Source organism: Delphinapterus leucas, chromosome 2 (assembly GCF_059928025.1).
Source record: "Delphinapterus leucas isolate spDelLeu-1000000601 "Yukka" chromosome 2, BTC_Dleu_Yukka2, whole genome shotgun sequence".
Taxonomy (NCBI): Eukaryota; Metazoa; Chordata; class Mammalia; order Artiodactyla; family Monodontidae; genus Delphinapterus; species Delphinapterus leucas.
The window spans coordinates 64561600-64588118 of record NC_143130.1 but is presented as its reverse complement, the minus strand read 5'-3'; the positions used below and the strand labels follow the sequence as shown (position 1 = coordinate 64588118).

The 26519-nt window shown below is 59.1% G+C and overlaps 1 protein-coding gene across 2 annotated transcripts; it reads right to left on the bottom strand.

Annotated features, from left to right (window-relative positions):
* Positions 1-3815: 3815 nt before the first annotated feature.
* Positions 3816-26519, bottom strand: SEMA7A (semaphorin 7A (JohnMiltonHagen blood group)). Of its 2 annotated transcripts, none has more exons than XM_022580012.2 (14): positions 26335-26519; positions 12234-12385; positions 11675-11716; positions 11253-11345; positions 10955-11039; positions 10694-10804; positions 9896-10035; positions 9081-9265; positions 8071-8179; positions 7788-7986; positions 5800-5927; positions 5436-5596; positions 5175-5236; positions 3816-4853 (listed from the first exon to the last, which is right to left on the bottom strand). In XM_022580012.2, exons 1-14 carry the CDS (start codon positions 26501-26503, stop codon positions 4492-4494), a joined length of 1998 nt encoding a protein of 665 aa, XP_022435720.1. In that variant the 5' UTR covers positions 26504-26519; the 3' UTR covers positions 3816-4491. The 2 variants fall into 2 exon arrangements, with proteins under 2 accessions (XP_022435720.1, XP_089763139.1); XM_089907013.1 differs by lacking the exon at positions 26335-26519 and adding an exon at positions 19493-19628.

Here is a 26519-nt window from a genome sequence, read left to right as displayed (position 1 = left end):
CAAGAACCTCTCCGCCTTTTATCTTATTCATTCATCCAACAAGAATGTATCATAGGCACTGTTCTAGTTGCTAGAGATGCAGCTGTGACCAAAACTGACACGTGTTTCTCTGCCTTCCTGGAGCTCACATTACTGCAACTAACCCTACAACACCCCAAGTCTTCGCACACCCCTAGGCCTTTGCAAATGCTGTTCCCTCTTCCATTCTTCGGCGACTTCTCTACCTGGGGTGGGGGGGGCATCTACTCATCGTCCAAGGCCCACTCCATGCTTTCCCTGACACCTCCCCCAAAATGGGTTGGTTCCCCTCCCACCTAGGACCCTTGCAAGTATGGTCACCATCCAGCCCCACATCTGCCTCCCCTACCAGGATGCAAGGGCTTGAGGGCAGGGCCTGTGCCTTCCCTCACCAGGACCCCAGGACCCAATTCCGGGTGCACTCCCCCTAAAGCTCCATCTTCCCCCCAGCTCAGGACTGAGCAGGAGAGGCATGGAGGCCGGGTGGGGTCTAGAACTCCTCTGAAGAGTTCAAGGTCATTCTGAAACCTCTGCCTGGGACCATCCTACTCCTGGCATTCCAGGGCAGAGGCTCGGAGGAGCAAAGGCACAGACTGTTTCCAGCAAAGGAAGGTGGAGGACTAAGGGGAGACAGGGATAGAGAAGACCAGGGCACTCAGGACTGTGAATGCTGCGAGCTGTTAAAGGGTTTCAAGCAGCAGAGAGATGAGATGGCAGTGGCCTTCCCCCAAGCAAGACAGGATGGCAGGACACTGACCGATGGGGGTAAACCTCAATGGCCCTTAGAATTATGAAGTAGAGGGCTTCCCTGGTGGCGCAGTGGTTGAGAGTCCGCCTGCCGATGCAGGGGATGTGGGTTCGTGCCCCGGCCCGGGAGGATCCCACATGCCGCAGAGCGGCTGGGCCCATGAGCCATGGCCGCTGAGCCTGCGCGTCCGGAGCCTGTGCTCCGCAACGGGAGAGGCCACAACGGTGAGAGGCCCGCGTACCGCAAAAAAAAAAAAAGAATTATGAAGTAGAGGGAGGCCTAAAGGAGTGCCCCATCCCCTGCTGGCTTCTCCAGGAGAGCTGAGCTTTGGTTTTTCACAGTCTCATTCTCTCTTTTGTGCCCCCCTGGGGAGGGATGCACAAGACAGGAGACAGAAGGACGCGCCTGGCTCCTGTCCCCGGCCTGGCCCCCAAGAGGCTGGTGTTGGTGCCGTGATACTCTGTGGATCTCCATGCCCCCCAGGGCCCAACTTAATGGTCCTCCCACCCACCAGCCCCAAGGCCCACTGTGTTGCTTACCTGTCAGGGGAAAACAAGGCAGCAGCCTTGTGCTCGGCCTGCCCCCTCCCCGCCGGCTCATTTACATGGGATTTACACGGGCTCATTTCATGCCTCGATGCACACGGCTTCCCGGCCCGCCTGCCCGCCAGGCCTCTCCCGGTGCCTCCATGGAGACAAAGGAGTATGTTCTGTCCCTCATGTCCCCTGCTGTAGGCCCAGAGGGGCACCGAGAGAATCCCCATAGGAAAGAGGGAACTCCCTGGGGTCCAGAGAGAGGGCAGGGACCTCACTGGAGGCTGCCCAGCAATCAGGGCCAGGACTTGAGCCCCACTTTCTCCACTAGCGGCTCCCAGAACCCACTCCTTCTGCCCTTTCCCCCACCATCGAGGGGCTTGTGGAGGGGGCCGCTGCTGCCACTGCTGCCCAGCTGTGATCTGGAAAAACTGACTCACCAAGTCATTGACTCTGAGCTCCTTCCAAAGACCAAATTAGTCTTAGAGCCCAGTACAGTGTGCAAGAAGGGGCCTCTCAGAAGCCCGGCCAAGCCCCTTCCTCTTCCACATGAGGAGAATGAGGCTCAGGAAGGGCCAGGTCTGCCCAGGATCGCGAAGGGTGATGGTGGCCCCAGGTCTCTGCCCCCAGCCCAGAGTTCACTGGGGTCCCCCAAACTCTCAGACTCCTGGCCTGAGCACCTGCTGCCACCTTGGCCACCCTGGGAAGGTAGTGTGTGGGAGAGGAAAGAACCAAGGAGAACCTTCAGCGTGGGGCTGGCCCAGGAGAGCACAGGGCAGCCTGAATGGGAGGGAGCGATTCCAGCCCTGTGGGGTCTGCAAGCCAGCCAGAAGCTCGGCTCAGATTCAGAGAGGGGAACTGTCCCAAGTCGGCCACATCCCTCTCCCCGGTAGTTACTGTTCGGGAAAATCTCCCAGCAAATCTCAAAAGGCCTGGATCCCTGCACAAGGGGCGGGAGAGAGGGGAACAAAGGGGTGGGGAGGGGAGAGAAGGAAGTCTGGGTTTCCCTGTGCATCTCCCCGCAGGATGCCCCACCCTCCATCCCTGGTCCTGTCCTAGTTCTGTCCACTATCCCCCTGAAGAGCCTCAAGCTCCCCTCCCCACCTCCCACACCTAAGTCAGGGCTCCTTTTCACACACCTTTTGGGATTCTAAATCTATTTGATTTGCTTTATCTTGGAGGGAGCTCAAGAGTTTCTAAGGCACAAATCCCACCTCAGCCCTGTCACTGCCCTGCGGGTTGAAAAGCCAAGCTCTGGGACTAGCACACAAAGCCTGCCCACTGGTCCCTCCTTGCTCTCCAGCTGTCCCCTCTGCACACACACTGACCCCTGCCCTTCCTGCTGGCCCTACCTGGAATAAGGACCTCATCTCCACTCAGGCACCACCACCTCCCCTGCCCTCTAGCCTCCTGCCCACACACTTCCATCGCCACAGGTTTCCCCCACAGGGTCTTATTTGATCAGCTTTCCCTCCCAGAATGGACCCCTTGAAGGCAGGGAGGCCCAAGGCTGTTTCTAGCATGGCCAGGCCTACCAGGGGAAATGGTCAGGGGGTGGAGGCTGGGAAGGGTAAAGACCCGCTCCTGAGTTGTGAGGAAAGGTGGGGTGCAGGAGCTGTCTGGGCTCCAGGGTCATTGCTTGGCACGCAGGGCCCTGCTCAGGAGCTGTGGGTTTAGATCCCACTCCTGCCTCTCACTAACTGGGAGCCCTGCTGTGTGTTTCCTTAGCTCTAAGGCTCTAAGCAGAGGGCCAGTGAGAGTGTGTGATGCTCCCAGGGGCAGCAGGTGCCCTCACCCTCACCCCCTGACCCCCTGGCCAGAATGGCTTTAAGGGCAAGCAGCAGACACAGGTAAATAAATAGCTTGTTTATTAGTAATATGTTACATTATTAAAGTGCATTGAGAAGAGATGCAGGGGCCGAAGCTGGAAGGCCACTAGCCCCAGGCCCTGCCCCAGGCTGGCCAGACACAGCCAGAGAAGGGCCCAGCTCTCTGCTGAAATCCATGGACAGGACTGGGGGCAGAGCCGCCCACCTGGAGAGCTTGGCCCAGGTCGTCCCTACAGGAATTCACAGTTTAGCCTAAGTTATAACATGTCCTGAGCTGAAGGTGGGAGGCTAGGAGCATGGAAGCACAGCCCCTGGGGAAGGGGGCTGAGGGGAGGGGAGGGGAGGGAGGCCCCCACCCCCCCGCCCCCCAACCCCCAATGCCAAGGGCAGAGTCCCGGAACCTCCCCCTGAGGACCTGGCTCCTCCTTCAAAATGAACACGGTGAAACTAGCGCTCAGTTTTCTCCTTCATTCTCCCCCGTCTCCCTCATCCCACCCCCTCCCATAACCACCCCACATCAGGGGCTTGGACGATGTCCCCTTCAGACTGGGCTCCCAGGGCAGAGCCAGCTCATGCCACTCTCGCCAAACCCACACCCATCCCTGGACTCTTATCCCATTCCCGGGAGCCGCAGACTGGGACCCCCCTGCCCGTGACCCATCCCTTCCCCAGCCCCTCCCTCCCCACCCCACCCCAGCACGCAGTTTTGGTATTTCATACAGATGCAGTCAGAAGTAGCTATACATGAAATAAGCCTAACATAAAAATAGAGCTTTTTCCGTCCTTCTGTCCGGAAAGCAAACATCCTTCAATAAACATGCAAGGCAGCTGCCTAGTGAGACCCAGGGCTGGTGAGGGGGCCACAGAGGGCAGCCCTGGGCCTGCGGGAACACTAGCCACCCCCAGCCATGGCAGGAGGGAGGATGAGGGGGGCAATTTGGGTATAGAGAGTCCAGAAGGACTCAGGCCTCAGCCCAAACGTCCAGAGATGGGGTCCCAACTCCCCTTTTTAAACCCCACTCTCTGGGCCACAGGCTCTTAGGCCAAGAGCATCATTGCATTTAGTCAGTTTGAGGAGCAGTTTTTGAAAAATGGTCTCCAAAAGATAAAGTCTCGGGTCAGCAAGGCGCCAGCTTCACAGTCGGAGCCTCCATTCTCTGGCCCACACCCACCCCTGCCCCACCGGGGCCCAGCAGCCGCCTGCGGCTGGCCATCTCCAGGCCTGGCGTTCCCCGTCGGGTTATGTAGTTCCCCTGGAAGAAGTGGTGGGCAAGGAGCTCCGGGCCCAGCCGGTTCTGGGTGTGAGACTTTTCCAGTGCCTTGGGGCTGCAGAAGCCCGCAGCATGCCCAGCCCCAGGAGGCCCTAATGGACCAGCAGGCCAAGAGTAAGCGTGGGCAGGACACCCAGCCAGAGGGAGGCAGCCAGGGCGCGGGCGCGGCCCAGCAGGTGTGAGGTCATGGCGCCATCCTCGCGCAGCAGCTGCCAGTGCTGAGCCTCATGGAGGTAGGAGCCCTCCTGGGCCTCGCAGTAGTAGTGGCCGTACTGGAGGTCCGTGAGGTTCTCGATGAACAGGATGCAGTTGGGGCTCTGGTGGCCGGGCTCACAGCTCTGCTCCACACTGTTCTCGTGGCGCCACGAGTAGGTGGCGTGGCGGGACTCCATGGGGCAGCTCAGGTAGTAGCGAGAGTTCTGGGCCAGGGAAACCTTCTGCAGTGGGGCTTGTTCTGGGGAGGGATGGGGAGATAGCCATGAGGAGGGGCTGACGGCTCCCAGGGCAGGCTGTGTCCTCCCCCACTGATAGGCCTCCAAGGCCAAGGCTTCTGAATGAACGCGGGGAAACCAGCGCCCAGTCTCCTCTTGACTCTCCCCTGCTGCCCTCACCCCACTCCTCTCACAACCACCCCACACCGACGGGGCTCCCTCCACAGGACTGTCCTGCCCATCTGTCTGGAGCCCCCAGGACCAGACCAGGCCTCCCTCAGACAGGGCAATCAGGGCACGGCGGTACCACCCTAATGGGATGGGGGCAGGGCCAGGTCATGTACCTGGCTTTGGGTTGGGGCACCCCTTGTGTGGCTCGGCTGGATTGATGGACTGCAGCACTGGCCTGGAGTTGGAAGGAAGAGAGAGGCTAAGCAGACAGGAGGCCACAGGCCTGGCCCCTTCCCTGTCCTCCTCCCCACCCAGCATCAGCAGCGGTGCCCACCCAGGGGAGGGTCTGGCCAGAAGGGCCGCCTCCTGCAGCCCATCAACCCCCACTGCTGTGTTCGCTGTCTCCTAGCGACAAGGGATCCCAGCCAACATACTCTGACTTTGGGGAGCTGTAGATGGAGACGCAGCGGTCCTGGTTCCAGCCGCAGTAGGGGTCTCGGGCCATGAGGCAGCCATGGCAGCCCCCACTGTAGACCTCACACAGGTCCAGGGGCACCTGGCTCACCTCCCACTGGGAGTTCACATACAGTTTCCGCTGGAAAGAGAAAAGGACTGAGTCAGGTCGGGGCCCCCATCCCAACTGAGTTCTAAGCCCCTAAGCTTTGGTCCAGCTGCCTGGCAGACCCTGGGGCCCAGAGACCCAGCAAAGGACATGCAAATCACACGCAGAGGAGCTCTGTCCTCACCTGGCCATCCCCGGGCAGCCCCATAGGGCAGGGGTTGGTTGGGGAGGCTCACCCGGTCAGAGTCCAGTGACATGGCCTGGATAGTGGCCGGACGGTGAAAGGGCTGGATCTCCAAGATGCTGAAGACAAGGCTGTGTTCCCGTTCCCCCGACTCCACCACCTTGTGGATGGTGCCCTTGTCTGTAGGTGAGAGGCAGAGGGTCAGCAGGCGGGAGTCCCACCACAGAGCCAGGCAGCCTCCCTCTGGGCTGAGCTGACCAGGAAAGATGCCCGTGGGGAGGGCTGGGAAGTCATGGCTCAGGCAAGGGTCATAGGACTGGGGTGGGATGGGGAGAGGACAGCATGACTGGGGAGGGTCTTAAGAGCCCAAAGGCATCGCAGGAAGCTTCCAAGCCTGGGCCAGGGAGGCTATCGCAGGAGGCCCTGGGCTCCCCAAGGCCGCAGGGGAAGCTGGAGCATGGAGAACAGAACCAGCAGTCTCACATGCCCAAGCACTGCTAAGCCTCCAGCTACATGCATTAGCATTACTTCGTTTAATCCTCCACACCCCTGGGGGGTGGGTATTATCATCCCCACTTCGAAGATAAGGAAATGAGGCTCAGAAAGGCTAAGCAACTTGCTCAAGGTCACACAGCTGGTGACTGGAACCCAGAGGGGTCAGAACTCTACCCCTCAACTTCTTCTATAAACCCCTCTGCTTCCTGGACTCTTCGGGATTTGTTGTCTTTAAAATAAACTTTTTATTCTGAAATAATTTCAGATTTACAGAAAAGTTACAAAGATAGTACAAAGAGTTCCCGTATACCCTTCGTCTAGTTTCCCCTAATGTTTCCTCTTAGATAACTGTGATCTTTGTCACAGCTGAGCAGTTGTCACTGGTACATAATTATTAAATCGACTACAGACTTCACTGGGATTTCACGGGTTTTTCCACTAATGTCCTTCATCTGTTCCAGGATCCAATCCAGGATTCCACATTGCATGCAGTCTTAGGGGATTTTAAAATTTTTATAAAATCTTAGATCTGAAAAGGACCTCAGGTCCAGCATAGGGGAACCCAAGGTCACACAATAGGCTGCCTGCCTCAGAGGCCAGTGCTCTCTCCATTCACACTTATCGGGGACTAATGGGCATCCTGACCCCTGGGTCCTCCCAATCCGACCTCACGGGCTGTCCCAGTTTCTAGAATAGCCTACCTCCCTTTTGCTCCCTCCCAATTTCCCAGGGTATCACTTGCCCCAAAAAAGCAGTCAGATGATCAGATGATTGCCTGCCTAGGACCTTTCCTCTATGTGTCTGTGACCCGCCTCTGCAGGCTCTGGGATGTGGCCCCTTGACCCTCCGGCCCGACAAGCTCCCAGCCCAGTCACTACCTTCATACACACACTGCCCTTCACCTCCTCCACACAGCGTGGTGACAGCCTCCCATGGCTTCTCCCAGCCGTGAGAGCCTCCCATTCTCTGCAGAGGGCTCAGAAAGGTCTATTTCATATCCAGCCCCAATCCTTCCTGCTGCAGACTCCAGAATAGTATCTCTCTGCAAAGGCCCTGCCATCTGGAAGTCCTTCGTCACATCTCACTAAATTCTTTGCATCCCACATCAAAAGTTTCCTCTCATCTGCATAATCCCAAAGACAGGGAGAGGGTCCAGTTTCCTCGCTCTGCGTGGCAGAGGCCCACAGGACACCCTGGACCAGGTCCTTCCTCCTGACTTCCACATCTTTTCCTACCATCTTCAGGAGTCAGACAGCTGGACCAAAGCTATACCCAGCTTTGCTCAGACTTACAGCATTTCTGCCTCTGAATCCTGGCACCTTCTAGCCTACGATGCCTTTCCCTCTCCCTTCTGCCCCACCTCCTCCGGGAAGCTCTCACTGCCTGACTCTTCCACAGCCACACACATTAACTCCTGACAGCTCTTAGTCACTCAATTCTCCCAACCAGATGTTAACTACATTATTCTTTATACCCATTTTTACAAAGCAGACCCGGGGCGGAGTGGGGGTGGGCAGGAGGGGTTGGTCCCGGGTAGCCCCTCACCTGTGGTTAGGTAAAGCACATGGAAGGTCTCCCCGTTGCTGGCGTGCATGCGGTGGACAACCACTTTCTGGTAGTGGTACTTAGAGTGGAACAGTGGCGTCTTCAGAGGCCCCGTGGGCTCCACCCTCTGCACCACCTCAGGGTGACTGTCGGCCACCTGGAAGGTCTCTGTGGGTATCGGCTGCCGGTCTGGGAGGCACTGGGAAAGGAGAACAGGTCCAGATCAGTGGGGTGGCTGGGCGATGGGACTGGGGCCTGGGCCATGGTGGGTGTCACCGCTCACCTTGCCAGGCCGTGGGTTGGGAAGGTCTGAGTGATAGCCCTTGAGTGAGGAAGTGCGGAAGACCTTGTCAATGTCACCGAGGGAGTACACGCAGACAGCAGAGTAGTTCCTGGGGGACACACAGGCCACCTCAGTGGGAGGCCCAGGACCCACCCACCTCCACTCACCCAGGCGAGCCCAGCACCAGATGGGGTACAACTGCAGCCTTCCGACCAAGCTCCCTGGCCTTTGAGCTCCATGAGGGCAGGGATTATCCTGGGGGCCAAGGCCAGTGCCTGAGCATTACCAAAAACCATTGAAGGAAGGAGGGAGGGAGGACGGGAAGAGGGAGGGAGGGAAGTTCAACCTAATTTCTTGCTGTTGCAATGTAAAACCACATCTTGTATTCTGTCACAGAATCACTGAGTTCAGAGGCCAACCCCAGGGCAGGAGAAATCCCAACACGTGCATCCTTGGAATGCTGATGCCCAAGGAGGCCAGACCTCCATCCCCTTCCCAGACTGCTGGGTCCATGCACACAGGAGCCCCAGAGCAGGGTCTTGGCTTCCCTACCCTGCCCCCCACCTCTCCCCACACACACACCTGACACTTTTTGCCTGCCTTGTTTTCAATCAATGAGAGTGATTAAGGGGTGTGAATTGTCAGGCGCAGGCAGTGCCTGAGCGGGTGTGATGGCACCCGGCACCCAGCACCCCAGAGGCCGCAGCAGCCTTTTCCCAGGCACCGCTCTGAGTACACAGCTGGCGGGCACACAGGCACAGGTGCAGCCATGAGCATGCATACGGCGCGTGCGCACACACCCATGTGTACAGACTCACAAACACGCCGGCACACACATGTCCCTGAGCACTGTGTGTCCACCCACCCCAGGCCCAGCAACAGCCTTGTCCCTTGAGCCAGGGTCCCTGCTCTTACCACGCCAGCCCTCCCTTGGGCAGGGCCCAAACCCTCTGATCCCCACTGGACACTTAACTAATGCCAGCCCCGGCACCAGGACATGGGCCACTCACCAGGGGTTGGAGAAAACGCCATAGACCCTAGTGTCCCTCCACTGGCCATTAGGGTCAGGGAGCAGGAAGGCGTCCTGCAGCCTGTTGAAGTTCTTGTTGCTGGTGGCATCGCTGCACACCAGCATGGCTTTCAGGAAGGTGTTCCACTTGGAGACGGACAGTGAACTCTCTCCACCCTGGTCCCCCTGGAAGGGTGGAGGGGAGAGGAGGTCCCTCAGCACCTGCCTGGGCTGCCCCGCACACCCGGGCACCTGCTGCCGGGAATGCCAGCACCCAGGCTTCTGAGGAGGAAGGGAGGCCCTGAAAGGGGTCGGGACCTGCGAGGGGACGAGGCTGAGGTACCCCACCACTCAGGCCAGGTTCTTGGGCCAGGCTCCAGGAGGCAGGCCTGGCTGATCCAGGGCACAGGGCTCACAGCAGGGACCTGCAGGGTGCGGGTACCAGGTCCCCACAGAGCACACCGGCTCAGACACACGTCTGCCCGCTCTCACACGTGCACGCTCACACACACGACACAGACCTGCACAACCCAGCACCTCCACACGGGGGAAACACACACACGTCAATGCACTCCCATTCGCACGCACACGCTCACGCACACTCTCCACGAATACACACATTTGCACGCTATCACACGTGCACATGAGCCCAACCATCTTTACCCACTCACAGGCGCAGGGGCACTCCTGTGCGCGCACACCTCCTCCCACAGTCCCATACAGACTCGCTTGCACATTTGCACACAGGCAGCCACACGCTCACTCGCTCCTGTTTAGGCACAGACACACACTCTTGCCCACTCAGCACTTGCTCACCCTGCACAGCTGGGCCACTCGGGACACGTTGAGAGGGGCCTCGGGATTCTTGTCAGGGTTGTCCTCTCGGAAGAAGTAGTAGATCTTGTCATCGTAGGCCTGGTCTTGGTGCACAATGGTGGCCTTGATGAACTGCGGGTCTACCGGGGACAGAAGTGAAAGGGCGTGAGGCGGGGAGCCTCTCAAAGGACCCACCCACACCCTGCCCACCCCCCGAGTCTGCACAAACAAACCCGCGTCAAATCACACCTGGAATAAACTTCAGAAAAACAGATCTAACACCCCAAAGGGCCTGAGACTCTGCACTCGCACCCCACACCTGTTTTGCCCTCTCTTACAAAGATGTCATTGGCCCAGGAGCAATGACTTCAGGCCTAGGGACTGGGGGGAGAGACCTAGGGGCCCCTATGTCACTTCTGACTAATTGGCAGAGCCCTAATGAGGAGGGAGTGGGTGTTGCCCCCATGTGAGCTCAGCAGAGGGATACGCTATGGCACCCGGGGACTCCACACTGGGTCTGGGCTTTCCTCTGATTTGTTCCCAGAGGGTGTTGGGCCCATCCTGCCTCCACATCTTTCTCTCTGCTGTTCCCCTGCTCCCTGCCAGGCCAACCTCCTCAGCTCTATCTTCCCAGGGCTGTACGAAGCTCCCGCTTTCCCGACTGGCCTGTGGCCCTAGCGGCCCTAGGGGAGCCTCCCCATAAACATGAGGATCCCATCTGCCGCCCTGAGCATTCACACCGCCTCATTCAGCCCAGCCCAGCCCAGCCCAGCCCAGCCCAGCTGGAGCCTGACTCACTTTGCATGACAGTATCACTGGTGTACAGCTCAATCTCACCCTTGATACGGCGGAACCGAGGGATCTTCCCATTGTATTCCTGCTTCCGGATAGTGGAGTACACCTCAGAGCCTGGGCACAGTGGGAGGAGCACGGGTAAGGACACACAGGCCCTGGAAGTCCCTCCCCCGGACCTGGGTCACCAGGCACAGAGGTGACCACCCTCCCCCTGCCCAGGGCAGCAGCCCTCTGGGAACCCTCCAGCGCCAGCCACAGCCCTACCATCAAACAGAACCAGGGAGTTCTCATCCGGGCTGAAGGGGGCATAGCCTCTCCTCTCACCAAGCAACTCTGCAGTGTCATTCACCTGGGGGAGACCAAAGGGGTCAGACTGCCATGTGATCCCACGGTCACTGCCTCCCATGGGTGCCAGCTGCCCAGCCAGGGTCCCCATCCTCCCAGGAACTCTGTACAAGGTCAGGCCAGCCTCAGAGTCCCCCCACCTCCTTCCCACCATGGGGAGCAGAAGCCCATCGGACAAGGGTGAGCTGACCAGGCACAGGGGGAGGGGCCTTCTCACCAGGGTCCAGCAGCTGGGGCGCCGGGCATTGGTGCCGCAGACCAGCAAGCCCTCACCCTGCTTCTCCAGGAGCGTGATGTAGTTCTTGCAGTCCTGCTCGGGAGGAGGGGAAGGAGAGAGGTTGGTTGGTGGGAGGCCCTGGCAGGCCTAGCACTGGGACCCTCGGTCTTGGGGAAGAAAGCATCAGAAGTCTGAGCACAGGAGGCGGCCTCTAAGGAGGGCCCAGAGCGGGTGCAGCTGACGCCAGAGGAAGGGCCTCGGGGAAGGAGTGTCTCCCCCTCAGACTGGGAACCCTGGGGCAGGGCTACTTCTCTCCTCCCGGACTGGGGCTCCCAAGACAGGGCCAGGCCTCCTTCCTCAGATTCTCAGGAACCTTTCCAAGGGGCCCAGCCTCCCCTCTGCACTCCCTCTCCCCCACTCACCTGCTTGTCCCGGCAGGACCCCTTCGTGGAGACAATGTTCACCTGAGGGGAACAGGGGGAGCGTCAGTCCACTCTGCCAGGGGCAAGACGCCCCCGTAAGTGCTTTCCGTGCATCCTCAGGATAGGCTCATTTGACAGATGAGCAACTAGGGCTCTGAGAGGAGGAGTGATTTACCCAACATCACACAGGCTGCTCAGCCTGATACCCGGAGCCAAAGCCCAGAGCTCATGAGCCAGCCCAGAGATCTCAGAAGACAGGGGCCATGGGGTTCTGGAGCCCAGCTTCCTGCTAGGCCTCCGCAGTCGGCACTACCCGCCCAGCCAGGCGTGTTAGCTCTGCGCTTCTCTCCACACTGCCCCAACACCCACGCCAGTTGGGACCACCCTCAGGGAGCCTCCCCCAGGGACCATTTATGGGATATAATAGGGGGTTGACCAGTTCTGGAAGAAATGCCAGTTCCCCCGGATTCCCTGAGGCTCCTCTCCAAGGCCAGAGGGGAGATAAGAAGATGGGGAAGGGGGAAGAGAAAAGGGGGCAGGGAGAGGGGTCCAGGCTCACTGTGCGCATGGAGGCGTTCCTGCCCTTGGAGAAGTCGAAGACATAGACCTTGCTGCGTCCACCCACCCACACGGAGGAGCTGCCCGGCTCGTGGAAAAGCACCGTGTGCGGCTCGGCCAGGCCAAAGTCCACATGGTCCTGCCCTGCATGGCCTAAGGAAGAAACAATTGGCAGAAACGTTGAGGCTGGACCCTGGGCTGGAAGATCCTGGCCACCCCCCCCAGCATACCGGCATCCCCCGAGCAACTAGTGCTTGGGTTTGGCTAGGGCGGCGCCTGAACTCAAGAGCTGTGAGCGGGAGAAGACAGGGGTCCTCTGGCGGGGTCCAGCAACCAGATGTCCTCACCCCAAAGCCATGACCCCTACCCTACAATATGTGTGACCTCAGAGTGGGGGCAGAATTTAGGGACCCCTGGGGAGAACAGACCACCCCCACCCCCACCCCCCCCCGCCACACACACACACACACACACACACACACACACACACACTGCTGTTCCTAAGGGGCTGGGCTTGGGCCGGAGGGACCAGGGCTCCCAACTCTGCTCTGAGGCTCTCTGCTATCTAGGACAGAGCAAGCAGCCACTTCCACCCCCTGCCTCTAAGAACCCCACGTACAGTTCAGGTTCCCAGGAATCACTTTGCTCAGAACCCTATCCCCTCCTTCAGGAAGCCCTCTCTGACCCTTCCCAGCCCACTCCATCCCCTTAGTGAGCAGGTCAGTACAGATCAGAGCTGGAAAGGAATCTTAAGTCCACTCTCTCCCATTTTAAAGATGGAAAAACAGAGGTCCAGAGAGGGGCAGCCCAAGCTCACATGGTCAGTAGCAGGCCAGGAACCAGAGCTCCTGCCCCCAAGCTGGACTCTGCACCCTGGCCTGCCCTGGCCTGGTTTCACAGAGATCCCAGCTCACCCCGGGGGAAAAGATCAGCCCTCCCTCCCCAACAACTCTGGGACACGGGGCCCTTCACAGAGCACAGCCTGGGCCTTTAAGCAGAAGGGCTGACCGGGACAATTTTTCCCAAAATAGAAACTGCTGCCTGTAGCCACTGCCTCCGGAGAGGAGATGTCTCATCTCCGGTGACACTGCTGAGGTTGTCCTGGTTGCAGGGCTAAATTACAGGAATGGGACAGCCTGTGGCTGTGCCCCCAGCAATCAGCCATCTTCCCACCTCGGACCAGCCTGGGTCCTCAGCCTGACCACTGTTCACTCAGCTGCAGCAAACTCAGGGGCAGCCAGCTTAGCAGGGACATCCCAGCAGGACACCTCCAAGCCCAGAGAGAACAGAACTGCCATGTCCTTGAGTCTGCCCCCAGTTCTCCTCGGTGCCACTTGAACCATTCCTACTGATGCTGCATTCAGCAGGGACGAAGAGCACGACCTACCACGCGACCCCCACCTGCATTCCCTTTCCTTTCCTTAAGATACATCCCCGCATGGCCAAGTCATCCCTGGAAGTGGGCTATTCTTACCCTCCACCTCAGCTGTGGCCCAGCTCACTGTACAGACGCAGAAACGGAGGGCCTTCAGGGATACTCTAGCCCAAGGTCGCACTAGGAGGCAGGAGAGACTGGCTCATCCAGACTGAGTAATGGTTCTCAGGTGCGTTCAGGGAGATGCCAGCACCACAGGCCACAGAGAAGTGCTGAGCTCACTGCCCTCGGGTTCACCTGGGTCTCCGCCAGTGCTCCGCAAATAGCCTGACAGCTTAGGACGTCAGGCCTCCCAGGACCCCAGGGCTGCACAAGGTGGGAGCTGACAGCCCACTTCCTGCTGGGTGGTAGGGGTGTGGTGCTGGCCAAGGCTCGGGCAGGGCTGATACGTCTCACACCCCAGGCTCCCCCTCCCCACCAGCTGGGATAAAATTAAGAGTGCTGGGGACAGACACAAGGCCTTCCTGACTCAGCTCCATGACTCCAGCTCCCCCTTCACCCGCAGCCTGAGCAGCGGCCACTGTTCCCACAGCCTAGCCTGGAATCTAGACAGTCTGTAGCCCCAGCTCCCCACCTACTCCCCCAGACAGCCAGGCGGCTGGGAAAAGCTATATGTCTGTGTCTGAAGATGTTGGGCTGGGGCTTGAGATCTGAAGCCCTCCAGAGGCCACAGGGGAGGAGCCCCACGGCTCAGGTCATGCTGGCCACCTCCAAACAGTCACCTCGGCTCACATCAAGGCCACAACCCCAGGCCTCAGAAGAGGGGCCTGCACAGCCAATGCACAGCTCTAGTGGTGGAGAAAGGGGTACGTGAAGGGGCCCTGAGGGAGCCCTTGTCTGGGGTCACAGGGCCGTCAAAGTGAGGAGGAGATGCAGTCCTGCCCTGGGAAGTCTAGTCTGACGGGAGAGACCCAGCCTGGCCCCAGAGAGCAAGGCCCGAGGGGGAGGCCCGGCCCTACCCTGGAATCCAGTTGGAGAGGTGAAACTGTCCTACCAAAGCAAGCCTCCATACCACTCAAGCAGAACTGTGCTGGTACAGACCCCAGAGCTGCTCACCAAGCATTGCTAAGAACACAAAGGGAGGGGGAGGGCTGCCTGCTGCTGCGTGCAGCGTCGGGGGCTTTCCAGCCAGGACAGTCCTGCACAGGTCTGCAAGTATGAGCCCTGTTCCCCTCAAATCCTGGCTGTGGCTGCCAGGGTCAGGATATGGAGGGAGGAAGCGACTGCTCACCTCATTTTGCAGAAGAACAAACAGGAGCCCAGGAGCATTGCCTCCCTCAACCCCGAAGCACCCGCCCCTCCCGGCTCTGTGCCTGGTGATGTGCATGGGGGAGATGGCACCAGCTCGGCCCCAGGACGAGGCCTTGGCCCGTTCTCTACCCCAGCCCCAGCCCGGCTCCTGTACTGCCCGAGGCCCTCAAAGGGCCTGATTGTGCCCGGGAAGTGTCTGAGCGGCAGCAGCTCAATGAATACATGAAAGGAAGCTTTGTTCAGGTCACAGGAGCCGGGGGCTGGGGGCTCAGGGGCAGGAGGGCTGCCTGGAAGTGAAGGCAGAACCAAGCCTTCACAGCCAGGATCTGTGGCCCCTTGGCACCAAGAGGGGAGGGGGTGGCATTCAAGGCTCCACCCACGCAGAGGCTGAGCAAGGCTGGGGGCTGCTCCTAAAGAGGCCCAGCCAAGGGAGCAAGTGCCGCATCCCTAAATGCGTCTTTTTGCTTCCTTAGGAATCCAAAAGGATGGGGAAGGCGGACCAAAGCTAGATGGGTCAGAAACAGGCAGGAAGAGAATTCTGGGCAGTGGAAACAGCCTAAGCAACGGTGGGGAAGCTGGGGAAGCTGACCGTACGGTGGGTACAGAGACCTAATGAGAGAAGAATCAGGAAGGCGGGCTGAAGCCCCGAGTGTGATGGGGGAAGGGAGCTGCAGCGGCCCAAGGATACACCAACCCACTGCCTGTCAGTCTGCGGAGCTGCCCTCTCCTATCTATGAGCAGGGCCAGGATCCAGAAAGCCTCCTCTCTTCCAGCATCACCCCCTAGGTCCCCCTGCCTGACCAGCCCCCCCTCTGCTTTCCACCCTGGATGTCTAAAAGGAGCACCGTCTGGCACCGTGTCTCCCCCCTCACTCCCCGGCCTGACGCATTAGTGGCTGGCTAAGTGGGAGCTAAAAGTTCCCAGAATAACCAGGGGTTCAGGCAGGGGAGGGGGCTAGGGACATATGGGGTGGGCATGGCCCCAGGGGCGGGCCAAGCACAAGCCTCCACCCCACCCCCATGTGATTCTGAGCCAATCCTGGCTCCTTCTGGACCAAGAAAGGGCACAATCAGGCTGCCCCATACCCAGCTAGATTCCATGGCCCCCGAAGCCCCCACCTTCCTCACAGTGGCAGGACCAACAAGGCCCAGCCCCAGCCCCACCAGAAATGAGGGTCGAGAAGATGGCTGGGTGTGAGGGGCTGTCCTCCCCTATCACAGGCCCCCAGCCGGGCCATCCATGGGGCTCTGATCCTGTTGGAACGAATCAGACCTTCCTCTCATGCCCCCCACCCTCCCAGCACAATCCCAGCAACCGACTGGCTGGGACAAGTGTGAACTTCTATGGAGTGGGTTTTCCTAAAGCAGGTCTGCCTGGTGGAGCATCATTCCTCCTCATTCACTCTGGGTGCTGTCCCCATCTGGTCCTCGCCAACCCCATATCCTCATTACTTGTGAAAGAGGGCTGCTCAGGGGGAGGGTGGAGTGGTGGCTAGGATCGGGGGCAGTGTCGTTACCTGTGAAGGGAGCAACAAGGGATGGACCCCACAGTCTGGTCTGGGCAGGGACAACCTTCCAAGCTGACCCAGCGACCTGACGGGCCTTGAATCCTAACCTCAAGGAGCCCTTTGAGAGCAGGCAGTGAGGCGGGCTCTGAGAAGGGCAGGAATGCTGCGCCCAGCAGGGAGTGCCTGAGTCAGGCAGCCAGGGAGGCCCGAGCGTGGGGCAGGAGCCAGGCCTGCCTCGGACTGGAGGCCCAACCACATCAGGCAGGAGTCTCCTCCCACAGTCGTGCCCCACCTGAATCACCAGTCCCCCCTCACACCCTCACCAGAGGAAGAGGAAAGGCCCGTGCGGGGCCCAGGAATTAGCCTGCAGCCTCGCCACCCTCTGGAACCCCACAGGTCAAGGTGGAAGGGAAGGGAATAGTCACTAAGCTGAGGGAGGCACAGAGGCCGGAGAGGCCGTACCACTGGCCCAAGGCACAGAACAAGGGAGACAGGGGAGTTCCCTGATAGCCTGGTGGTTAGGATTCCAGGCTTTCACTGCCGTGGCCCGGGTTCAATCCCTGGTCAGGGAACTGAGATCCTGCAAGCCGCACGGTGCAGCCAAAAAAAAAGAACAAGGGAGACAGAAGCAGAGCGAGGCAGCAGCTCAGGGTTTCTGGTGCCCATCACCCGGCTCCAGACCAGGACCACAGCCGGAACTTCCTTGAGAGCCTCTTGATCTTCAAAAAGCTGTACATCACCTTCTCTCTGCTTCCCTGTGTCATCTCCTGCTCTCCACCCTATGCTCTCTTGCAGGCCAGGGGATAAGTCACTGACCTGATAACTGAAGGGAATCAACCAGCCACCAATCTTCCAGGGAAGACTCTGATCTCCAGGGGCCTTTAGCAATCGGGGCCTTTAGCAATCAAAGCCTTAAACTCAAAGGAATGACTAACTGTGGAACTCTGCGTGTGTCAGATTGGTGGACGGAAACCTTTCAGTGGAGGGGGGGAGGCAAAGGAACAAATGTTTCGTCGATGTTGCCTCTCGCAGTATGGCCAGGCATGAGGGCACGAGCAGCCACTCCTCATATCCAGAAGCCCAGTTTCCGGGGTGGCACGGGCCCGTGCTAAGGAAGGGCTGTGCTTGCTGTTGGGGTGCTGGCGACACTCAGCAGGGCAAGGCTCCAGGCACAGCTGCCTGACGGGCAGAGCTGGTGTGCTGGGGCAGGCGGTGGGTCCTTGAGGCGGTACTTAGCTCATGGGGGTGTGGGAGGTGTGTCTCTCTTTATCAGCCATGGGAACAGTGAGCTGTGTGCTGGGCTGAGGGGGAGCGTCTTCCCGCCCACCAAGGTCAGCCGTGGGTGGGAGGGGAGCGCATCTCAGGTGTGGGCTCAGCCCTGGTTCTAAAAAGCTTTGTGCTCCCTCTCTCAGCCAAGTGGCTGGTTGGCTGTGACTGTGACCAGGAGCTGGGCCTTCCTGAGTTTAGCTTCCTCCTCTGTGGACTGTAGGGGCTAAGGTCTAGGTTTTACGACCCACCATGACTCTTGGAACAAAACAATCAGGGTTAAGTTTGGGGGCGTTTGGGGAAAGCGTGGGGTAGTGAGTACTGATAAGCCAGAGATGGCTTCCTAGAGATGGAGGCAGCAGAAGAAACCATATCCCCATTTGCTTCCAGCAACTAGCTCACCAAATCCCCCAACCACCCTGTAAAGAAGGCAGGACAGCATCTGCATGCCCATTTTATAGACAGGAAAACTAAGGGCCTTCCACGCCAGCAAGGGCTGTGTGCTCTCTGCACTGTGCCACTGTACTCAAAGGACCAGAAGGCTTGGCTGGTGGGGAGATCAGCTGGGGCAAAGGCTTGTGGGTAAGAAGCAGTGTGGAGAGAAAGCTGCGTGTGTCCTGGGGGCGGGGCCGAGCCGAAACAGATTCCAGGGGCTCAGGGAGGGAAGGCTGGCACAGAGGCCCAGCCAGAGGGGGGAAGAGGCTCCAAGCCCAGGGAAGGCAGGAAGCCACGTCAGGATTCTGCCCATTCTTCAGCTCAGCAGGTTCCAAAAGCCCTAGAGTGAGGCTGAAGTCAGCTAGCTGGTGGATCCTTCAAAGGAAAGGATGGGCAGAGGTGCAGGGCCTGCCCTTGGGCCCAGAGCCAGGGCAGGGGTCAGGGAGCGGGCAGAGGAGGGCTAAACCACCCCAAGTAGAAGAACGCAGGCAGGACAGGAAGACTGCTGAGAAACAGAAGGTTCTTTACCTCAGCCTTAGCCTGGGCCGGTGGGGAAGGAGGGAGGGGTCAGAGAGCAAGGGCAGTCAGCCAACATAGGCAGTTAGGGAGAGCTAGCAGGGGCCGGGCTGCCAGGGCTGCATCTCATCAGAAATCAGAGATGCCAAAGGAGGAGGATGATACTGACAATGATGATATCCCCACCCCCACCCCAACCTAACCATTCCATAGCATATACTATGTGCCGGGCACTTCTCTGAGTGCCAGGTGTATTAACTCATTCAATCATCACTGAACTCTTATAAGGTGGCTTCTCTTATTATGCCCATTTTACAGATGAGGGCAGCTAGACACAGAGAAGTTGAGTAACTTGCCCAAGATCACACAGCTAAGTGGTGGTGTGGAGGTTGACACTCAGGCAGACTGACTCTGGAATCTGTGTTTATAACACTGTGTTCCATAGATGAGCCCTTAGAAGCTTCTAGGCCAGTTTCTCCCATACAAATGAGGAGACTGAGGCCCAGAGAGGGTGGAGCCTGGTCAGAGGCTGCTTGGCCAATGAATGCCCGAGCTTCATCCACGATGCCCTAAAGACAGTGTGTGTAAGTAAGCGTGGGTGTGCAGGCCTGAGGTGGGGAGGGGACTAGGGATCTGGGGGTGTACTGCGGCACTGAGTACTGACCAGCGTACAAGTATCCCATGGTCTCTGCCCAGAATAGAAGTGCTGTGCAGTCTGGGACAGGCTATAGAGAAGGGAGGATGTGCTGAGACCCTTCCTTACTATCCGACCAGCCAGGTTCCCACCCAACCTGCACAGGCAAAAAACACTCGCTTCTACCCACCCTGGCTCCTCAGCTCAAGAACCCACCATGGGGTCTTCCCTGGTGGCGCAGTGGTTGGGAGTCCACCTGCCGATGCAGGGGACGCAGGTTCATATCCTGGTCCAGGAAGATCCCACATGCCGCGAAGCGGCTGGGCCCGTGAGCCATGGCCGCTGAGCCTGCGTGTCCAGAGCCTGTGTTTCGCAACGGGAGAGGCCACAACAGTGAGGGGCCCGCGTACCGTAAAAAAAAAAAAAAAAAAGAACCACCATGGGTCCCAACTGCCTGTCCCAGCAGGGTCCAACTCCTCTACCTGGCAGTCAAGGCCCACCCGTCTCTGCTCATCTCTGCCATGGCTGAGTCCCGCTTCCACCCTTTGGCTTGTGCTTTCCCTTCCCCTGACTGCCCTTTCCCCTTCTCTCTAGGCACGTGGTCTTACCTGTCCTTTAAGATCTAGCCTCAATCCCCCTGGCTTCACAAAGTGTTCCAGACTGCTCCAGCCCTCACAGCTCCGTCCTCCCTCTGACCTTGTGCTATACACCATCTGGCACACGCTATCTTCTCTCAGATCACACTGTTTTGGTGCAATTTCACCTGGATTGTGGGATCCTGAAGGTGAAGGCCAGCCCTCCTCCTACTCCATGGTCCCTGGGCCAAGCCACGGCCAGGACTGGGCAAGAGGGGGCAGCTCAGAGCGCAATGAGAAGCAGGACTGGGGTAGGTCAAACCCCAGTGTCAGACGCGGAGACACCTTAGAACAGGTTCCTGGGCCGCTGTTAGGGTGCCGAGCTTACCACAGTGACCTTCCTCCCTCACTAGGCTGGCCCAGAGCCCTGGGCCCAGAAGACAAAGAACATGAGCAGCAATCTGTGCCCCGTTCTGCACCACCCCACGTCCCTGCCTCTCTCTCTAGCCTGGCTCTTCCCCCTCCCCAGGAAGTCTTCCCCGGTGGCACCACCCCACACTGACCCTTCCTGCTCTCACTTCCTGTCACAGTCCTTGGCTGCGCAAAGTTCCTGACCTCCCCACGTGCCCTCTCTCGTCACAGGCCGCAGGCCCACCTCTCCAGGCACCAGCATGCCCCCCAAGGGCAAACCCAGGGCTTCTCCTCTTCCTTCCCCCAGAGGAGCGGAACACAGACCTAGGCACGGGGCAGGAACTGGCTGCCGTCCATCGTGAGGGCTGCCCCCAGGGGTGTGCTGGCTCAGAGCCCCAGCCCCTGACTGGAAGAAGGGGGTGCAGGAGGCTCGACAGCATCCGCCTAATCCCAGACTGCTGTGACGGTTAAACCCAGATTAGCCCAGGCCATGACACAGATCAACCTGCCCCCGAGACCTGAGGCCCAGCTGCCCTGAGGAAAAGACCAGAAGAGTGCATGGAGCTGGCCCAAATCTAAGGTCTTGAAGGGAGGATGGTCATGGCTGCTGGGGCTCCTGGGAGCAGACAGCACTGGGGCAGGGAGAGTCTGGGCTCAGCTGAACTGGCTGAGGAGGAAATGGGCACAGGGAGCCATAAGCCTGGGGACAGAGCATGAAGACAGACAGACAAGTGGAGGGAGGCCAAAAGCTAAGGCCAGGGCAGGCTCAGGCAGAAGACGTAGCCTGGTCCCAGCTCTGCCTGTCTCACTGGGTGATGCTGGGCCAGTCCCCATCATCTCAGAGCTCAGTTTCCCCATCTGTAGAATGTTGACCCAGCTGATCTCTGACATTTGTTTTCTGACATCAGGCTGTGTTAGCGTCATCCAACAAGGTCCCTTAGAGGAAGTGAGATAGAACTGGCAGAAAGGAGGAGGAGGGTGAGTTGGGTACATGGAGGGATGACCGGCAGGGCAATGGCCTTGAGGCAGGAAAGCATGGGGAGCTGGGGAATGGTGAGGGAAGAACTGTAGGAGATCAGGTGGGCTGTGTGCTCCAGCTGGAATGCTCAGCACAGTGACCCAGAGGGATGCAAGGGCCTGGAGAAGGCCAGGGCACAGTCCTGAAGACACAGCAGGGCCCAGGCCAAGGTGGGGGGTAGGGGTGGAACAAGAGGCTTGGAGGCTGACTAGACCATAGGGGGAAAGAAAGAGATGGATCAAACGGTCCCTCACTGCCTGGGCTGGCTAGGGAAGGGAGAAGTCCATGTTCTCTAATGGGGGTACCAAACAAGGGGCCACAGTCCCTGCTCTAGGAGGACCCCTTCCTCCCCCCTACCTCTCCCCCCCGCCCCCACAAAAGAGGAAGCTTCCAGGGCAGCCAGGCCTTGCCAAAAAAGGAAACCAAGAAAAGGGGAAGTTTTCTGGCCCCAGAGCTCTCAACCAGAGTACGGGAAGTGTGGTCAGTCTCTTGTGACATAACTAGACAGCACTGCAGTGGCTGAAATGGGACTAGGGGTAGAGGGTAGGACATCAGGTGAGGGCAGAGCTGTCAACTCCAGGGCCACCCACTCCTACCACTGCCCCCTGTAGGCTGTTGCGCCCCACCCCCTAGGCTGATCCTCAGCTTCCCACCTGCACATTAGGGGCCCTGGCCTGGCCCTCCTCCAAGAAGAGTGTCCAGCTCTCCCTGCTTCTCCCAAGTGCCCAGCCTGGGTAGTGATCCACCCCTGCTGAGGTGAAGGTTCCTGGAAGGGGAAGCTAGGCAGAGGAAGGTCATCTGCCCCTCCCACACCTGCAGGGCCCGGCTGATGCTGGGGGAGCTCCTCACCCCATGGAGAGTCTCTGCTGAGGACTGGGCCTCCTCACCTGGAGAACTCCTGTGGTCAGGAGTCAGGCGGAAAGCCCTGGTGTCCCTGGACCCAGCCCCAGATTTCCATCAGGGAGCTGTGACACTGGGGAAGTCTTCCCTGCCTGCCATGGTCCTTCCTTCCTACTGCTGGGCTGGCTGTGGAAGGTCAGGTGGCATAGCTCAGATATCCCTTCCTGCATGAAACCCTCCTGGAGCCCCCAGGCCCAGGCTGACTCAATGTCTCCCTCTTGGGGACCCCCACACAGCTCCTTTCCTCTCCTTGGTCCTAGTTGCAAGTTCTGGGGTTTGAAATCCTGTCACACCAGGGTACTTCCTCCTGTCCCACCCCTCCCCAAGCTGGCTCCTATTCCTCTTGCCATCCTGACTTATCACCTCTTCCAGGAAGCCTTCTCTGACTGTGCAGACTGGGTTAGGTACCTCCTCGACCCCCACAGCTGCCTCTGTTACAGGCCCTGACACATTTCATTGTAACTGTAGGTTGACCTGCCTGTCTGTCTCCCCACCTACACGGAGAAGCCTATGGACACATCTAGTTTCTCATCCCTGGTCCCCAAGCCCAGGACCAGCACAAGGTTGGCCCCAACAAATGATAAATGTCAAAAATGCTGAATTACTATGCCGACCCTTGAGGTCACAATCCAAATGAGCCACTTCCTCCAGCTGATCATGAGCCTTCGCTTATGAGAGAAAAAGAAAGGAAAGAACACGAAACTAAAGGATTTCCCTGACTTCCCAGATTTCAATTTCTCCTCACTGCTAGGGTTTGAACAGACCGCTGCAACCTCCACCTACCCCAGACAGGCAAGGGATTAGTGCTCTGATAAGTGTAAGCTCCTCCCTACACCTGCTTTGGAAGTTTGAGGAAACTGAGGCTCAGGAAAAGGCAAGCACTTGCCCAGAGTCGCAAGGAAAATCAGCAGAGCTGGGTCCAGAACCAGGCTTCCAACTTCCCATCTCTTTCCTCCACACCGTGGTCATCTTGGGCCTGTGCCAGCATCTACCTCACCCCAGCCTGCTCGTAGAATCTTCACTATTCAGGACAGAGGGGCCACAGGCCTTGGCAGGAAACTCCTGGTGACATCACCAAGCATCTCTCCCATCTCTCCCAGCTTAGAAAACCCCCCCTCCTCCTGGGAATTGCTCCCCCACCCCGCCACCCTGTTCAGCAGGGGGAGTTCACCTTGAAGGTGATGAATACATCTAAGTTCTCAAGGGGGCAAGGATTTCCACTGGAAATGGTGATGCTTGGAGAGCCCCAGCTGTGACCTCATCCCCTAGAGGAGGTAAAAACAACGCCCTGCCCTGCGGAGCGGCCCCATAATGGCTCCCCCAGCAGCCACCAAGTCAACAATAACATCCTGTTGTTTAACTGGACAAGGGTGAGGCCAGAACCAGCTGGATAAGTGGAGACTGGGCTCTGTTTCTTGCTGTGGACAAGCTGGCTCACCTCTGACCTTGGAGGTCAGGGCCTTCCTGGGCTTCTCCATCTCCTCCAACCAGGGATGGAATGGGAGAGGGGTATACAGCTTACACAAGCGTGCCAACCTCCTGCCCTTACCTTCAAACCACCCCCTCCAGTCCCTGCTGCAGGGAGGTCAGGCCCACAAAGTCACATCCTTGACTGACCCATGTGTCAGCGACAGCCCTTGGAGGACAACCTCCAGAGCCCTGGCAAGCTCTGAGGGTCAGAAACAGGTACAGAGCTCAAGGGTACCTGGCAGGTCAGTACTAGCACATCCCTCTCTCTGTCCAGAGCTGTTCTGGGCCAGGCCTTCATCAGGCTAGAGAGGCATCAACCGCCCTGAGAAGGGCAGGCTGGGACCCTCCCAGAGCTCCCTTATCTAATCTTTCCCTAGAACTTATAGGTCCAAGCAGCAGAAAATAAATTATGGAGAAGATCCCTCCATACCCATTCCAGTCCCCACACCTGTCCTGTCTTATAACTAAAAGCCCTGTCTAGGCCTCATGGCGAAGCAGCTCCAGAACCACCATTACCCTTGATCTAGTCATTCCTGGAGGCCACCGTCCGCATCCCCTCAACCCACTGGTATATAGGGAACTAGGCCTACAGCAAGGGTCCTCCTTTCACCCTACTCCTTCGTTTGCCCCGCCCAAGCCCATTCCCGTCCGACTACCATGTGTCACTCCACAGGAACTAGGAGGCAGCTGTCAGCTAGGCATACCATTACCAGCTGGTGGTCCTGGGGGACAGGTGGATGGCAGGGTCTGTCTGGGCAGTGGGGTGCCTGGCACTGGTGAAGAAGACCACAGACGGCCCTTGGACAAGATAGGCGAGGGGCTGGCAGACCCCAGTGGGGGTCAATAGTGTATTACCAAGCAGAAGGCATGGCCAGTGTGGCTACAATAGTGAACTGTGTGCAGGGGAGAGAGCACTTTGGAAAGTGGGTAAGAGGACAGAAAGCAGTTTTAAATAGCCTCAGGGTGGGGACTAAGTGCCCGAGATGGCGAGGCAGCATTAGGTGCTAAGAGGTGGGTGTGCATTAAGTATGTGTGTGGAAGGGTATCTTGGGAAGATGGGGGATGTGGACAAGCAGAGCCAAATGCAAAGGTTTGGCGCAGAGGGAGATTCCAGAACACTCAGATGTGGCCATTCATCTGCTTCAGCGTGTACAAATGCCATGCTGTCCAAGACAGCTAAGGGGACTGAAGCAAGGCAAAGATGCTGGGAAGGCAGAGGAAGCTCAGACTGGAGCTAATATGACTGAGGGGTGTGCAGGTGTCCACCATGAGTAGATAGATGGCCAGAGGTCCAGATGTCCTGCTCCACTTCCACCAGGAATGCCTCTCTGGCTGGGTAGCAGAGCTGGCCCCCAGAGTACCCTCTTTATGGCCAAAAAATTGCCTAAATCTTTCTCCACTTCCTAACCCAGAACAAGCACTGGTCCTGTGCCAGATCAGAGCCCCCTGACTGCACTGTGAGCTCACACAATACAGAGTGACCTTGGGCAAGTCACATCCCCTCCACTGCAGCCGCAGTTCAGGCCACTCGCTTTTTGAGCGGTTTTTTTTTTTTTTTTCTTCTTCTCTCTCTGCTAAGAATACCTGCCCCAGATAATGCTCAGGCTCTGGCAATCCCTGCAAACCGCCTCAGGCATCAAAGGGCTCCCGGAGGGGCCAGATCCCCCCACCCCCCACTGCAAGGCCACCACCACCACAGGGGGGCCCAGAGCCGCCAAATTTGGGGACAGAGCCCAGTCAGCCTGGAGGTGGGGAAGCATATGCGTGCATTGCAGGGGAGGCGAGCTCAGCCCCTCGCGGCAGAAAAACCTCAAAACCCACCCAGCCGGCTTTCTGACCCATCGTACAGTGTGGTCTAAACTGAGGCGCCCCTGGGGGAGACTCCGGTCCCCCAAGTTCACATAACCACCAGGGCCTAAAAGCTGCAGCCCTTCCCCAGATCCTCTGCCTGGGGGTCCCAATGGCCGCGCCCCACCCAACGGGCACTGCCCCCCCACGCTGGCGCCGATTCCTGGTGACAACTGCCACGTGCGGACAAGGAGGGAGCGGCCGGTCCCGGCACTGCAGAGGCAGCGCCCCGGTGCCTGAAGCCTCCGCACCGCACCACGTCCCGGCTCACCACTGGGTGCCCACCCCTTTTACCCGGCCTGCGCTCGGGGCCGGGGCGGGGGCGGGGGGCAGGCAGCGGGGTCTTTGTTCCCGCAGCCGGAGCGCGGCGGCGGCGGCGGCGGCAAAGGGTCCGCGCCCCCCTTGCCGGCCCAGCCTGCGCCCCGCGCGACAGCGGAGACCGCAGCTCAGGAAGAGAGGAGCTGGGTGGGGGTCCCGGCGGGAGAAAGGATCCCGCACAGAGGCCCCACCGCTGGAGGACCGGGAGCGCCTCGGGGCCGAGAGAGGGGCCCTCTCCCTCCCCCCTGCGCCCGGGCGCTGCGGCTCCCGGCTGCGGGCGGACTTGGAGTGACTTAGCCGGGTCTCCAGCCCCCGCGGCTCTCTCGCCGCAGCGTTACTGCCCGCTCCAGTGTAGCAGCGCGCACATTCACACACTCACCCAGACCCACACGCTATCCGCGGGGACAGCTCAGGACCCGCAGAGCCGCGCGCACGCACTCCCTCCGGTGCCGCACACTCCGCACCCGCGCCGCGCGGCATCGGATCCCGCGCCCCGCCGCTCACGCGGCGCCACCTACCTTTCCAGACAGCGGAGATGCGGGGTCCGTTCCTCGGGTGGCCTTGGGAGGCGGCGACCGTCCAGAGCAGCAGCAGCAGCCGCAGCGGGAGCCCGGACCGAGCCAGCGGACTGGGAACGCGGGCGCGCGGGGCGCCGAGGGAGGCGCATCCGGGCGGAGGCGGTGTCATCCCGAGGCCCGGGAGC

Excerpts from the sequence above, each read along its gene's own strand:
- SEMA7A (XM_022580012.2), bottom strand. The coding sequence starts at position 26,503 with ATGACACCGCCTCCGCCCGGATGCGCCTCCCTCGGCGCCCCGCGCGCC. Across the intron at positions 11,346-11,674 it reads GGTCCTGCCGGGACAAGCAG|GACTGCAAGAACTACATCAC; the intron begins GTGAGTGGGGGA and ends CCTCCCGAGCAG. Across the intron at positions 5,237-5,435 it reads TACAGCTCCCCAAAGTCAGA|GCCAGTGCTGCAGTCCATCA; the intron begins GTATGTTGGCTG and ends TTCCAACTCCAG.